Genomic DNA, 13,737 nt, shown 5'->3' with positions numbered 1-13,737 from the left:
ATGGGAGGAACTTCTGCACTGATATATGGAGAGGAAATGAGCCAAAATTAAACCCGATTGAAATCAGTAGGCAGGGGTTTTTTTCCACACAATGATAGTGGGAATCTGAAAAGGCTGCCGGGGGACAACGGGGAACGACCGCGAGAGACGGACAGATGAGATTTTTATTCGATTGGGCGAGCGATAGAGGCAAATAGGAAGCAATAAGGTGCCTCAGGAGCACAGCAGCAATTCACTCTCTCACACACACGTGTCCTCCGTGCCTCTGTGGTAGAATAAAGAGAGGGTGGGGCGTGTTTCGTTGGACCTATAGGCATTGGAAAGCTTTGCTGGATGCAGTGCGTGTCTGTGTGAATGGAGTGGAATAGTGTGTAGGAGGGCACACATCTGATCTCTGTCCCTCACCTTCAGCGTGGCGACTCATTGAGGGCAACACTATGGACAGAGAAGGCAGGACTTTCTTACATTCCTGTTCACTTTTGGAAATGAGTGTGTGTAGAAATCGGACATTGTGCGTCTCTGGTTTTTTTTTCAGAATCAGGTTGTTGTACGTTAGAAGGTTTTAGGTCTGCGAGCTCGTTAGTAAAGGCTTATACAGTGCATCTCTCTCTCTCTCTCTGACTCCTTGTAAAAATCAGGAATTGTTATGTGTGTTTCCTTTCTTTTCCCCAGATTCAGACGATTATCTGCTGTAAGGTTTCGGGTCTGCGAGCTCATTAATAAAGGGTTATAGTTAGCATCTCTTTCTCTGTCTCTGCCTTTCCCTCTGCCTCCCTCCCTGCAGCTCCCGGTGATGCAGTCCTTGTCCCGCGCTCAGACGCCCCTTTGAAAGATGTCCCACAGCCCGGCTTCCAGCGAGGATGAACAGCGGAGCGTTCCCGAGTATCCAGAGGAGACTGACAGCGAGAGCTCCGGGGAGGGGACCTTACCAGGCGCCTGCCCCATCAGCGACGCCCCAGTCCCGAAGGCCAGGGACAGGAGCACCGAGCCTGACTTCAGGATGATGGTCTTTCGAATTGGGATCCCGGACCTTCAGCAAACTGTAAGAGGATTTCCACTGGGGTGGGGGACAGGTTGGGGTAGGAGCAGGTAAAAGGGGCTATTCGACTGGGGATGGAAAGGCTGGCATTTGCACTTGGGGTAGGGGGTGGGGATGTGGAGGTTTAAGGGGCCAATGCAACATTCTAAGCTCGCACCTTTTCCAAACCATTCCCTCCCCGACCCAACCCCCCTCCCTTTTCCAGTTCAGTCACAAAGTTCATGACTGACCCAATTCCCCACAAAGTTCCTTCCCATCTCTCACTGAGTCATAGGTAAATCTGTTGGTAAAAACATTCACTGCATAGTCTCAGAGTCATAGAGCTGTACAGCGTAGAAACAGATCCTTCGGTCCAACTCATCCATGCCGCCTCGATATCCTGCATTAATCTCGTCCCATTTGGCCCATATCCCTCTAAACCCTTCCTATTCGCATACCCATCCAGATGCCTTTATAATGTTGTAATTGTACCAGCCTCCACCACTTCCTCTGGCAGCTTGTCCCCTCCGTGTGAAAAAGTTATCCCTTAGGTCCCTTTTAATTCTTTCCCCTCTCACCTTAAGCTTTATGCCCTCTAGTTTTGGGATGTCCCCTCCCTGGGGAAAAGGCCTTCACTATTCACCATATCCATGCCCCTCATGATTTTATCAACCTCTATTAGGTTAATGCCTAAATACCTCAAAGCATCAGCTCTGAGTTTATTAAAAGCAGACAACCGAGGACTGTGGAAATGTGAATAAAATGTCACAACCCATTTGGTTCATTAATGTCCTTTAGGGAAGAAGATTGCTCTCCTTACCTGGCCTGGGCTACATGTGATTCCAGACCCACGGCAATGTGGGTGATTCTGACCCTCTGCTGTAACCTAGACAGCTGTTTCATTCAAGGGGCAATTAAGGATGTGGAACAAATGCCAGCCTTCCCAGCAGTACCCCCATCCCATACCAAAAGATCTGTGGAGCGAGAAGCATTAACGTCTCGCGTCTGCTACAACTCTTCTGACCTTCTGTTTCCGTCAGCTCTGAGCTGGGTTGCTGCTCTGTTTGCCCTCTGGGGTACCGCTTCAGTGCAAATACTCCTCCCTGGTTATCTCTCTCCCACCTCCTCCCCACGATTCCCAACCTGGTGTTCTGGTCAATATTTATCGCTGTCTGAGCTCTCACCATGAAAAGTAAGAGCTTAAATTGGTTATTGCCAGTTGTGGGATCTTCCTGTCTACATACTGGGCACTAACAAGTGGCTGAGTTGGCAGTGTGCCTCATGGAGTCCAGCCCTGTGTTCGCCAAGGTCGGGGAGGGGGGGGGGGGGAGTAGGGGGTGGTTGCGTGAGGAGAAAGGTTGTAATCTCCTTCTGTTACACAAGTCCCTCATCTAGTTGCCCCCTCTCTGTGGACTGACTATTATCAGCCCTTTCATTTCCTGCACCCCCTCCCCAAACCTCCCTTCCCCCTGTCCCAAGGTGACAGAGGCCCACTCCAGCAAATCCCTGCCGCCTCCCCCCCCCCCCCCCCCCCAACTCCCCAAATACCTTGGCTCACTTTGACACTGTTTGGCCCACGTTGCCTGTGGCAAATGGCCAGAGAATCTCCAAACACATTATAGTACGAGGAGCTGAAAGAGATTGAGAGGTGGCCAAAGGAAAAAGGGAACACTCCTGGACATGAGGAAGCAGCGTTTTTTTTTTGCCAGTTAACCTTATCTTCTCCTGGCCAATCCCAATTCAACAATTCCATTTGGGTTTCAAAAATAAGGGAGATCTGTAGAGTTGAGGTTAAAATCAGGTCAGCCATGTCTTGCTGAATGGGAGAGCAGCCTCGAAGGGCCAAATGACCTATCCTTGTTTGTATCCCTCAGTCTGTCCGTGCTCTCCCGTTTAAGCAGAGTTTCCAATGCTTGATTGAACAGTCTGTTCATTATTTGATGAGCAACTTTGAATTTGATGTTCCTTTTGCTTTTAGCGTGACAGGTGGAAGCAGTGTGAATCCTGCCCTGGGACGCGTGGGTACACACACGGGGTGGGGGTCGGGGGCAGGGTGCCATCACAGTGGCTGGGTGTGTACATCCACGATACGCACAGCTTTGTGTTAAAGTGAACAGCCAGCAAGGTGCCAACTATTGGATGAACGAGTGAAGGGAGAGAATGTATGGGCCTGTTGGGGAAAGTGTAACGGGTGAAACTGAACAGCTCTTTCAAAGAGGCACAGTTGTCTGATTCTGCACACCCCCCCCCCCCCCCCCCCCCATCCCAGTGCATCATCATAGTTCGATTTGATTTATTATTGTCACATGTACCCAGGTACAGTGAAAAGCTTTGTTTTGCATGCAGTACAGGCAGATCATGCTGTACAAAGTGGATTAGGGTAACAGAACAGAATGAGGAATACAATGTTAGGGCTGCAGAGTAGGTGCACCATCAGTGAGATCAGCATTAAATTTAAAATTTGAGAGGTCCATTCAGAAGCCTAGTAACAGCGGGGAAGAAGCTGTTCTTGAATCTATTGGTACGTGTGTTTAAGCTTTTGTATCTTCTGCCTGATAGAAGAGTTTAGAAGAGATTATCTTCTTACTGAGGCATCGAGAAATTTAAATAGGATCGGTGGATGGAGCCGTGGCGGGGCAGGTGGGAGTAGTGGTCGGGAGGGTTAGGAGAGCCAAATCCTGCCTGGTCAGAGTCGAGCAAATGGTCAGAATGTGGCGAATAACACTGATGCATCTCGGGGTCTAGACCTGAAACGTCAGCCTTCCTGCTCCTCTGATGCTGCTTGACCTGCTGTGTTCACCCAGCTCTACACCTTGTTATATCTGCATCAAGAGTAGTCCACCTGCTGCCCCATTCACTTAAATCGCGGCTGATCTGATTACTCCACATTCTGCCTACCCCAATAACCTTGCGCCCTCTGATTTGCCAAGAATCTATCCAGCCCTGCCTCTAAAATATTCGACAATCCCACCTGCATGGCCGTTTCAGGAGGAGTTTCAAAGGCTGATGACCCTCTAGGAGAACAAACCTCTGTCTTATTAGGGCAAGCCCTGAAAGAGTGACCGCCTCATTTTGGATTTTCCCACAAGGGGAAACATCCCACTCCTTATTCAACTCCCTCGGCATCATTTAAATTCCGGTCCAGTTCCTACCCCCCAAATCTCCAGTGGACTCAAGGCCTGATCTGTCCAACCTTTCCTTGGAAGAGGACACATCTATTCCAGGCATTAGTTTGGGGATAAATCTTCTCTGAACTTGGGGCAGCACAGGGGCTCTGTGGTTAACACTGCAGCCTCACAGCACCAGGGACCCGTGTTCGATTCCACCCTCGGGCGACTGTGTGAAGTTTGCACATTCTCCCCGTGTCTGAATGGGTTTCCTCCCGCAGTCCAAAGATGTGCAGGTTAGGGTGGATTGGCCATGCTTATAGTGCCCAGGGAAGTTTGGGTTGGTGATGGGTATGGGTCTGAGGTGGGATGCTCTTCAGAGGGGCAGCGTGGGCTTGTTGGGCCGAATGGTCTTTTCCACATTGTAACGATTCGGTGATTCTGTTTCTCATGTGTTCTTTAAATAAGGAGACTGATACCCTACCTAGTACTCCAAAGGTGCTGAAGGAGGTCCTAAGAGAGCATAGACTAGTGGGCTGAACGGCCTGTTTTTGAGTCACAAGCTGCAAATTCCTTGTCAACTTTGTACCTCGAGGTGTGAGAAGTTTCTCTTTCACAAAGTCGAACCATTTCCCGCTGCCTTTTTATTTCTGGCCTGGCAGAGGGAAGGATCTGTCAATTGACAAATTTACACTCATTGGCAGCATTGAGTCCGCCAGCTGATGGCTCTTAAAGGGAGAGGTCCTAGTGTCACCATAGCAACAAAAAAGCTTTTCAAGTGTAGCCCTGCATCACCATAGTGACCACACAGGGTTGACAATTTTGAAGTCCTTTCGTGTGGGTTCTAGCGTTATGCAGAGAGCACTTCAGTGCCGATCCCAGAGAGGTCAGGCAGACCTGACCTGTGAGCCTGTTTGGTAGTGAGTGATGTTCGTCCGAATCGTTCACTGGCTGTTGTGCAGGGTAAGAGGGAGGTGGAAGAGGAGGCTAAGTACCTTGGAAACCACACTCCTCCATTCATTCATTCATTCATTCATTCCGGGAGGGTGAGGGCTGCGTTGTTGGGCAGGCATACAATGTAATTTTGTGCAGATACCAGCTGCATCCAACACTCTCTCTGGGTTAAAGCAGCAGCAGCAGAGAGTGGGAAGAGGACAGTGCAAAAACTGTCATTTGCACACCCCGAGCCCCCCGGGCGGCGGTGGGGGGGGGGGGGGCGCTTCAGCTGTTATTCCCACCTGCCGAGTGAGTTGCATTGATGTAGTGCCTTTAGCTGCCAAAACGTGTTCTGGTGGAGCATCGTCAAACCGCGAGTCGTGGGGAGCGAGAGAGAGAGCGAGAGGGTGGACTGCAGAGAGACTTTTTTTTGGACATGGAATCGCGGAGCTCAGAGAACGGGCAGCAGAGTGTACGACTGGCTGGTGGTGAGGCAATCAATAAGATCAAGGGGGCTCGAGTTGCCAAAGTTGAAGGAGCGCGGAAAACGGGCAGGGCCCTGGGCCAGGAAGGCTATGAAAAAATGGAGATGAGCATTTTCAAGCCAAGGTGTTGCTGGGTGTCCATGTAGGCCAGTGAGAGCAAGTGGGCGCAAAATAAGTTGGGGGGGGCGGGGGAACAACAGCAGACTATTGGATGGGCAGAGTATGAACATTGGAGCTGAGGTTAACGTGAGGCTCTTTTGAATGTGAGACTGGGATCGATACCTGGGAACATATCGCCACCTCTTTGGCTGTCCTTCCTCCTTTTTCAGTCCCTATTGGAGCTCAGGGCAGAGACATGGATGGGCCCAACGTCTGCCTCCTCACCCTCTCTCTTTCTTTCCTTTGGTCTGCCCTCTGCCTTTGCAGCTGTCCTGAAAGCAGCTCTGAGCTTATAAAACCATCACACATAGGAGCAGAAATTAGACCGTTCGACTCATCGAGTTTGCTCCACCATTCACGGTTGAGGAGTTCCTCAACCCCATTCTCCCGCTTTCTCCCCATAATTATTGTTAGGTTATTGTCAAAATAATTCCTTTCCAGGATGCCATCTCGGAGACTGGAAGTATCATCGAGCGTAGACCATTCAGCCCATCTCCCTGGTGCTGTTTTCGCTATTAAAACGTGTCTACAATGTACAGATCTCCTTGAGATCTAATCGCTGACTGTCAGCAGCTAGTCTTGACCCTGAATTCAAAGGGTCAGAGTTCAAATCAACCTGAGGTTAAGTCAAAATTGTCCGTTGACATCCTATAGGAGGAACTATGTGCATATGGGGCTGTGAATGTGCATATAATCCTCTTGTGTAAGACCGATCACACAATGTGTGCCACTGACCCCCCCCCCCACACCCCACCTATATATGGACTGTTTTAAGTTTTATTTAGTAAATTTAAGGCTGAGAGATTTTTATTTAATCAGGAAGGAAATTGAGGGTTGAGTCGGAAAGGCAGGAAAGTAGAATTGAGGATTATCAGATCCAATTTGATTTTATTGAATGGCAGAGCAGACTGAATGGGCTGAATGGCCTAGCTCTGCTCTTGTGTCCACGGGTCTCACTTCCTGCAATAAGAATGGTTGAGGTTAAGAGGGTTCTGCCACCATAGATCCTTCCACACACACACACACACACACACACACACACACACACACACACACTTGCTCATTCTCTTCGCGCAATGAGAATGTGAAGACACGAAACCAGCCGAGGCTCCAGTTTGTTATCCCTGTGAATCTCTCCAGCTCGTCGCTGTGTTCTCCCCAGGGAAGGCAACAAAAAGAGATGAAAACGAGAATAGGAAATATTTCCCTTTGAAAAGCTAATAAGGAATGCAGGTTCCCTCACAGATCAGAAAAGCAGTGTTCCTGCTCCATTATAGATGTGCATGGACAGGCCCATCCCACAATATGGATGGGTCTAATCAAGAGCATGGCTAACTCCAACCAAGAAAGTAGCCAGGCCCACCCCAGGATATGGCCAGGTCCAACCCAGCCAGTTGAGTGTGTCTGTGGTAGCCCTGTTCTCCCAGTCCTCTGTGTGCAGTTTTGGTCTCCTTCCTTAAGGGGAGGGGTGTAGCTGCAGTTTAGAGAAGGCTAACTGGGTTAATTCCTGGGAAGAGGGGCTTACGAGTAAAGGTTGAGTCTGTGCCCACTGGATTTGAGAAGAATGAGAGGTGGCCTTATTGAAAATGGGGCAGATTCTGAAGGGGGTTCATGGGGTAGATGCTGGGAGGACGATTCTCCTCATGAAGGGATCAAAACTTCCGGGCACAGTCTCGATAGGGGATCTCCAGTTCCATAGGAACATGAGTAGGCCTTTCAGCTCGCCGATTCCATTCCATCATCCAATCAGCTCATGTCTGATTTGTGGCCTAACTCCATATAGCCTGCTCTAGGCCCATATCCCTGACTACCATTGCTTAACTAAAATGTATCTCTCCCAGATTTAAAATTTAATAATTGATCTAGTATCCACTTTTAGGCAGAGATGAGGACGAATGTTTTGTCAGAGAATTGTTGACATTTAGAATTCCCTTCCCCAGGCAGCAATGGGATTTGGGTCCTTGAGTTTGCTGGAGGCTAAGATGGACAGATCTTTGATCAACGAAGGAGTCCAGGTCAGGGAGGAAAGTGAAGTTGAGCTCTCAACTCATTGAATGGTGGGACAGGCTGGAAGAGCTGAATGGCCCTGCTTCTGCTTCTATTTCTTGCAATCTTAGGTTCCCTCTCTCCTTTTCTTTATTGCCTCTGCAGGCCTCGGAGTGTTAGTGACCTTGAGTTAATCTGAACGTTGGTGGCTCAGTGGTTAGAACTGCTGCCTCGCAGTGTCAGGGACCCAGCTTCGATTCTACCCTCAGGTGACTGTCTGAAGTTTGCACATTCTCCCTGTGCCTGCGTGGGTTTCCTCAGGGTGCTCCGGTTCGTCCCACAGTCCAAAGATGTGCAGGCTTAGTGGATTAGCCATGCTAAATTGCCATAGTTTACAAGGATGTGTAGATTAGAAGGATAGTCTGGATGGGATGCTCTGAGGGTCCGTGTGGACTTGTTGAGCCAAAGGACCTGTTTCCACACTGTAGGGACTTCTGTGACCTAAAGAGTATGAACCAATTCCTTTTACCATGGTCACTACAGCTGCCAGGTCCCTGTGCGTTGGGTTCAATGTTTTGACGTCAACTATGTTCTGTGGCAGAGAATTCCACAGGTTCAGCACTGTCTGCCTGGGTGAAGGGAGTTCTCCTCATCTCAATCCTAAATGGCCTACCCAATATCTTCATTCTGAATGCCCCTGTCATTGGGAACATCCTTCCTGCTAGAGTATTTTAAGTTACTGAGAGATTCTTCCCCTGTCCCTGCCCATTCTTCAAAACTCGTGAATATAGCCCTAACTGATTCAGTGCAAAGCATAAAGTTGAAGCATTCGCAGCAATCTTCAGCCAGAAGTGCCGAGTGGATGATCCATCTCAGCCGCCTCCAGTGGCTCCCTGCATTACAGATACCAGGCTTCAGCCAATTCGATTCACTTCACGTGATGTTAAGAAACGGTTGGATACTGTGTTCAGAAACACTGGATGCTGCAAAGACTATGGGCCCTGACGACATTTCAGCAATAGTACTGAAGACTTGTGCTCCAGAACTTGCTGCTCGCCTAGCCAGGCTGTTCCAGTACAATTACTACACTGGTATCTATCCGGCAATGTGGAAAATTGCCCAAGTATGTCCTCCACACAGAAAGGAGGACAAATCCATCTCGGCAATTACCGCCCCATCAGTCTCCTCTCGATCATCACTAAAGTGATGGAAGGTGTCAGTGACAGTGCTATCAAGCAGCATCTGCTCAGTGACGCCCAGTTTGGGTTCCACTCAGCTCCTGTAGTCATTACAGCCTTGGTTCAAACATGGACAAAAGAGCTGAATTCCAGAGGTAAGGTGAGAGTGACAGCCCTTGACATCAAGGCTGCATTCGACTGAGTGTGGCATCACGGAGTCCGAGCAAAACTGGAATCAACAGGTATCGGGGGTGAACGCTCCGGTGGTTACAGTCATACCTGGCACAGAAGAGGACGGTCGTGGTTGTGGGAGGTCAATCGTCTCCGCTCCAGGACATCTCTGCAGGAGTTCCTCAGGGTAGTGTCCTAGGCCCAACCATGCCCAGCTGCTTCATCAATGACCTTCCCTCCATCATAAGGTCAGAAGTGGGGATGTTTGCCAATGTTCAGAACCATTCGTGATTCCTCATGGACTGCTTCAGTATCTGTTCCAATTCAACGAGATCTGGACAATATCCAGGCTTGGGCTGACAGATGGCAAATGACATTCGCACCACACCTAATGCCAGGCTATGACCATCCCCAATAAGAGACAATCCAACCACTGCCCCTCGACATTCAATAGTGTTACCATCACTGAATCCCCCACTATCAACATCCTGGGGGTTACCATTGACCAGAAACTCAACTAGACTCACCAATAAACACAGTGACTACAAGAGCAGGTCAGAGGCTAGGAATACTACAGCAAATAACACATCTCCTGACTCCCCAAAGCCTGTCCATCATGTACAAGGCTCAAGTCAGGAGTGTGATGGAATACTCCCCACTTGCCTACCTGGTCCTGTTGGAATATTTTAGGTTTCTATGAGAACGTCCTCTCATTCTCCTAAACTGTGGTGAATATAGTCCTAATCTATTCAGTACAAAAAATAAGGCTGAAACATTCGCAGCGATCTTCAGCCAGAAGTACTGAATGGATGATCCATCTTGGCCCAGTGTTACAGGCACCCGTCTTAGCCAATAAGAATCACTCCAGGACAAAGCAGCCCACGTGATTGGCACTGCATCCACTCCCTCCACCACCGGCGCTCAGTAGCAGCAGTGTGTACTTATCTATAAGGTGCCCTGCAGAAATTCACCAATGGTCCTAAGGCAGCGCCATCTAGAAGGTCGAGGGCAGCAGATACATGGGAACACCACCCCCTGCAAGTTCCTCTCCAAACCACTCACCATCCTGACTTGGCAATGAAGGAACAGCGATATATTTCCGCCAGGTCTAAAACCTGGAATTCCCTCCCTAAAAGGCATCCCACTTCTTGAATCGCTGCAGTTGATCTGAAGGCAGCTCAGCACCACCATCTTGGGCAACTGGCGACTGGTAATACGTGCTGACCTGAGCAGTGATGCCCGCATTCCATGAATGAATTTTAAAATGTCTCTTCATACATCAGTCCTGCCATTCCAGGAACCAGTCTCCCATTAATGGAGCATCCTTCCTCAGATAAGGAGACCAAAACAGCACATGCTATTGGAGATGTGCTCTCACCAAGGCTCCTGTACAATAGCAGCAAGGTGTCGGTGCTCCTGTACTTGTACCGTCTGGCTCTGAAGCTATAGAGTCCTTTACTGAGATCTGATGTAATGATTCCCGCGTTGAGGAAATATGGTAAGAAGAATTGCATCGGGTGAGTGGGAAGATAATATTTCCTCTAATGTGAGGGACAAGCAGAAAGGACATCATCCTCCATAATAAAAAAAAAAGCAGAAGAAGATTTGAAGTGGTCGGTAGATTGGGCAGCATTCCATGGAGGGATCAGCAGTTAATGTTTCGGGTGCACAAAGGTTCTGAGGAAAGCTCATTGACCTGAAACATCAGCGTCAGTTTCTGTCAGCGTCGTGACCTGCCCTGTTCTCAGTTTTCAATTTGGACCTCCATCGACCACACTGCGATATTCGGCTTTGTTGTTGCCGGCCTTTTTGGGGATGAAATTGGGAAGAGTGGGAGGAAGTTGAAATCTGGAACCGTCCGCCCAGCGCCCCCCCCCCCGCACCCAGCAGAGATGCCCATTAAGTGGGCAGTAGTGACAGGGAGTTCAATGCTGAGATGGATCAAGCAAAGCTAGGCTGGGGTACCTGTGGTGTAGCGGTTAGTGTAGCTGCCTCTGAGCCAGAAACCCAGTGTTCATCCCTCAGCCTTTAGGCTGGAACTGGCTTTGGTAGAGAGTGTCACAAATCCTTTTTAATTCGCCTCTCCCTCCATTACTGATATGAAATGGGGAAGGGTGTCCACATCCCAGGCAGAGGTTCGGCTCAATCTTTATAGACAGAGTAGATTTTCTTACGTCTGCCTTAGCAGCTACTTACGTTATACCAGAGATACGTGATAGTCCCTTGTGAGACTCAATTTACATGAAGTACGCAATATGATTACTGAAACGTTCTGGTAACATGGGCAACTAGCACGGTGTATACATGGTTGCTAGCTGCTCCTGGGAACGGCCCTTTATATGCAGCTGGGTCTTGTGATATTAGTTAAGCTACTGAGCAGCGTTCCCTCTAACTTTTTTTTGGCAGCTGTGCAGTGCAGGTACGATGGCAACTTCCGATCGTCAAACGGACAACGTTGGCACAGCTTGGTTAGACAGAACATTGATGCGAGGTGCCTTTAGCAGCAGGAAGGAAATTTAGACCCTCCAGCATCCCCACCCACTGCTCTGTTTTACAACACGCAAATACGAGTGCAAATTGCCATAGTGACCTCAGCTGCTTAACTGGACTGTAACACCCTGTTACTTCAGATGTTGGCTAGCTCAGTTGGCTGGATATTTGGCTTGCAATGCAGACCAATGCCAATAGTGTGCGTTCAGTTCCTGCATCGACTCAGCTTACCATAAAGGACTCTCGTTTCCAACCTCTCCCTCTGCCTGAGGCAGTGTGACCCTCTGGTTAAACCAATGCCGGTCATCTCTGTCTAATATGAGAGCCGCTCTGTTTTCTTCCAGGCGTTCTGGTTCCCTCCCACAGTCCAAAGATGTGCAGGTTAGGGTGGAGTGGCCGTGGGAAATTGCCCCATAGTGTTCACTGATGTGTAGATGAAATGGCTTAGCCATGGGAAATACAGGGTTACAGTGATAGGGTAGGGTAGAAGGTCTGGGTGGGATGCTGTTCAGAGGGTCAGTGGGCTGAATGGTCTCTTCCTGCACTGTAGGGATTCAGTGATTCAAGGGTCTAGTTGGACTGTGATGACTGGACCTTCACCCATGGCGGGGTATGGCACAGTGACACAGATAAGTGGAGTTCAAGATAACACAGTATAGAGCTGGAGGGACACAGCAGTCCAGGCAGTATCAGAGGAGCAGGAAAGCTGATGTTTCGGGTCGGGACCCTTCTTCAGAAAAAGGATCTTGACCTGAAACCTCAACTTGCCTGCTCCTTTGACACTGCCTGGCCTGCTGTGTTCAACCCAGCTCCACACTGTGTTATCTCTGACTCCTGCATCAGCAGTTCTTGCTGTCTAAATGGAATTCATGCCCAGATTGTTCACAATCCAAGCCAATAGTGCAGCAGGCATGAGGGGCTGAATGGCCTCTTAGTGTTTCTGGCAGGTACCTCCTCCCGAGGGGCGGATCTGCTACCAGAATTAGCTGCTGCAACAAGGGCTCATAAACCAGTGGAGATCTCTGGATCGATTGGGTTGATCCACACAAAGGGAAAGATTATAAATTTAATTTTGAGTGAGTTCAGAGCCTCCGAAGAATGAGAAGGGGGGCAAATGAGCAAGCTGCAATTCTCCGAGGAGACACAATGACATCTCTTTTGCACTGTCGAGCTCGCCCACGCAGAGAGGTGGATCACATTTCAACACATTTACAAACTAGCTTTATTACATTATTACAGTGCGAGCTGTCTTTTCCAGCACTGTCTGTCTAGCGTGGCAAGGCGAGGGGCCTCATGAAGAGTTTGTGTGAAGTACGCAGCATCTCAGACTAGTGTTGCTGACGGTGTCCTGACAGATTTGTAATCCCAGCTCCCTGCCTCCAAACCAAACCTCACGGAGAACTGAAAATGAACAGGCACCTTGGCGAAGTACTTTCCGAGGATGCAGTACTTTCCTGAAGTGATGTCATTGTTATGATGCAGGAAAATGGGACGCCCAACTTACACAGCGCACGGTCATTGGCTTCTTCTCCCTGAGGTTACAGACTGATAAAGGCCTACAGCACAGAAAAAGACCCTTCAGCCTTCCGGTCAAAAGTAGGCATCTGACTCATAGAATCCATGCAGCATAGAAGCAGGCCATTCGGACCATCACATCCATCACATCCATGCTGACTCTCTGAAGAGCATCCCACCTGTGCTCACAATGTAACCCTGAATTTCCCATAGCTAACCACCTAGCCTTCACATCCCTGAACACCACAGGGCAATTTTGCATGGGCAATCTGCACGTCTTTGGACTGTGGGTGCAAACCAGAACAGCCAGAGGGGACTCACTCAGACACAGGGAGAGTGTGCAAACTCTGTGCAGACTGTTGTCCAAAGACAGAATCGAACCCAGGTCCCTTGCACGGTAAAGCAGCAGTACTAACCACTGAGCCACCTTATTTTCTGAACTCTCCTTATTTCATTTTCCAGCACTTGACCAATGACAGATCTTTTATGTGCTCATCAGGTCGCCTCAGTTTAATGCATCATCCAATCAGAAAGCAGGGAGGCAGGATAGAAGAAGGCCATTCAGCCCCACATCCCAAGAACAGGTCACTGAGTCCCTGCAGACATTTCCTCTTTAGGTAATTATCCAATTCTCTTTAGAAAGCTACAATTGAATCCGCCTCCGCCACACTCTGAGTCAGATCCTTACTACT

The 13,737-nt window shown here is 49.1% G+C and overlaps 1 protein-coding gene across 1 annotated transcript in view; it reads left to right on the top strand.

The window, feature by feature from the left end:
* The first annotated feature begins 348 nt into the window (after positions 1 to 348).
* LOC125447020 (SH3 and multiple ankyrin repeat domains protein 1-like) overlaps positions 349 to 13,737 on the top strand; it is a 241,740-nt gene continuing 228,351 nt past the window's right edge. Inside the window, exons 1-2 of the mRNA XM_059640702.1 lie at positions 349 to 450; positions 785 to 1,042. Coding sequence (XP_059496685.1) covers positions 833 to 1,042 — 210 coding nt within the window. The 5' untranslated portion in view covers positions 349 to 450; positions 785 to 832. The remainder of the gene's footprint in view (positions 451 to 784; positions 1,043 to 13,737) is intronic.

The sequence above is a fragment of the Stegostoma tigrinum genome, chromosome 38 (genome assembly GCF_030684315.1).
Source record: "Stegostoma tigrinum isolate sSteTig4 chromosome 38, sSteTig4.hap1, whole genome shotgun sequence".
NCBI lineage: Eukaryota > Metazoa > Chordata > Chondrichthyes > Orectolobiformes > Stegostomatidae > Stegostoma > Stegostoma tigrinum.
The sequence above is the reverse complement of the archived record's forward strand: the minus strand, read 5'-3'. Positions and strand labels throughout refer to the sequence as shown.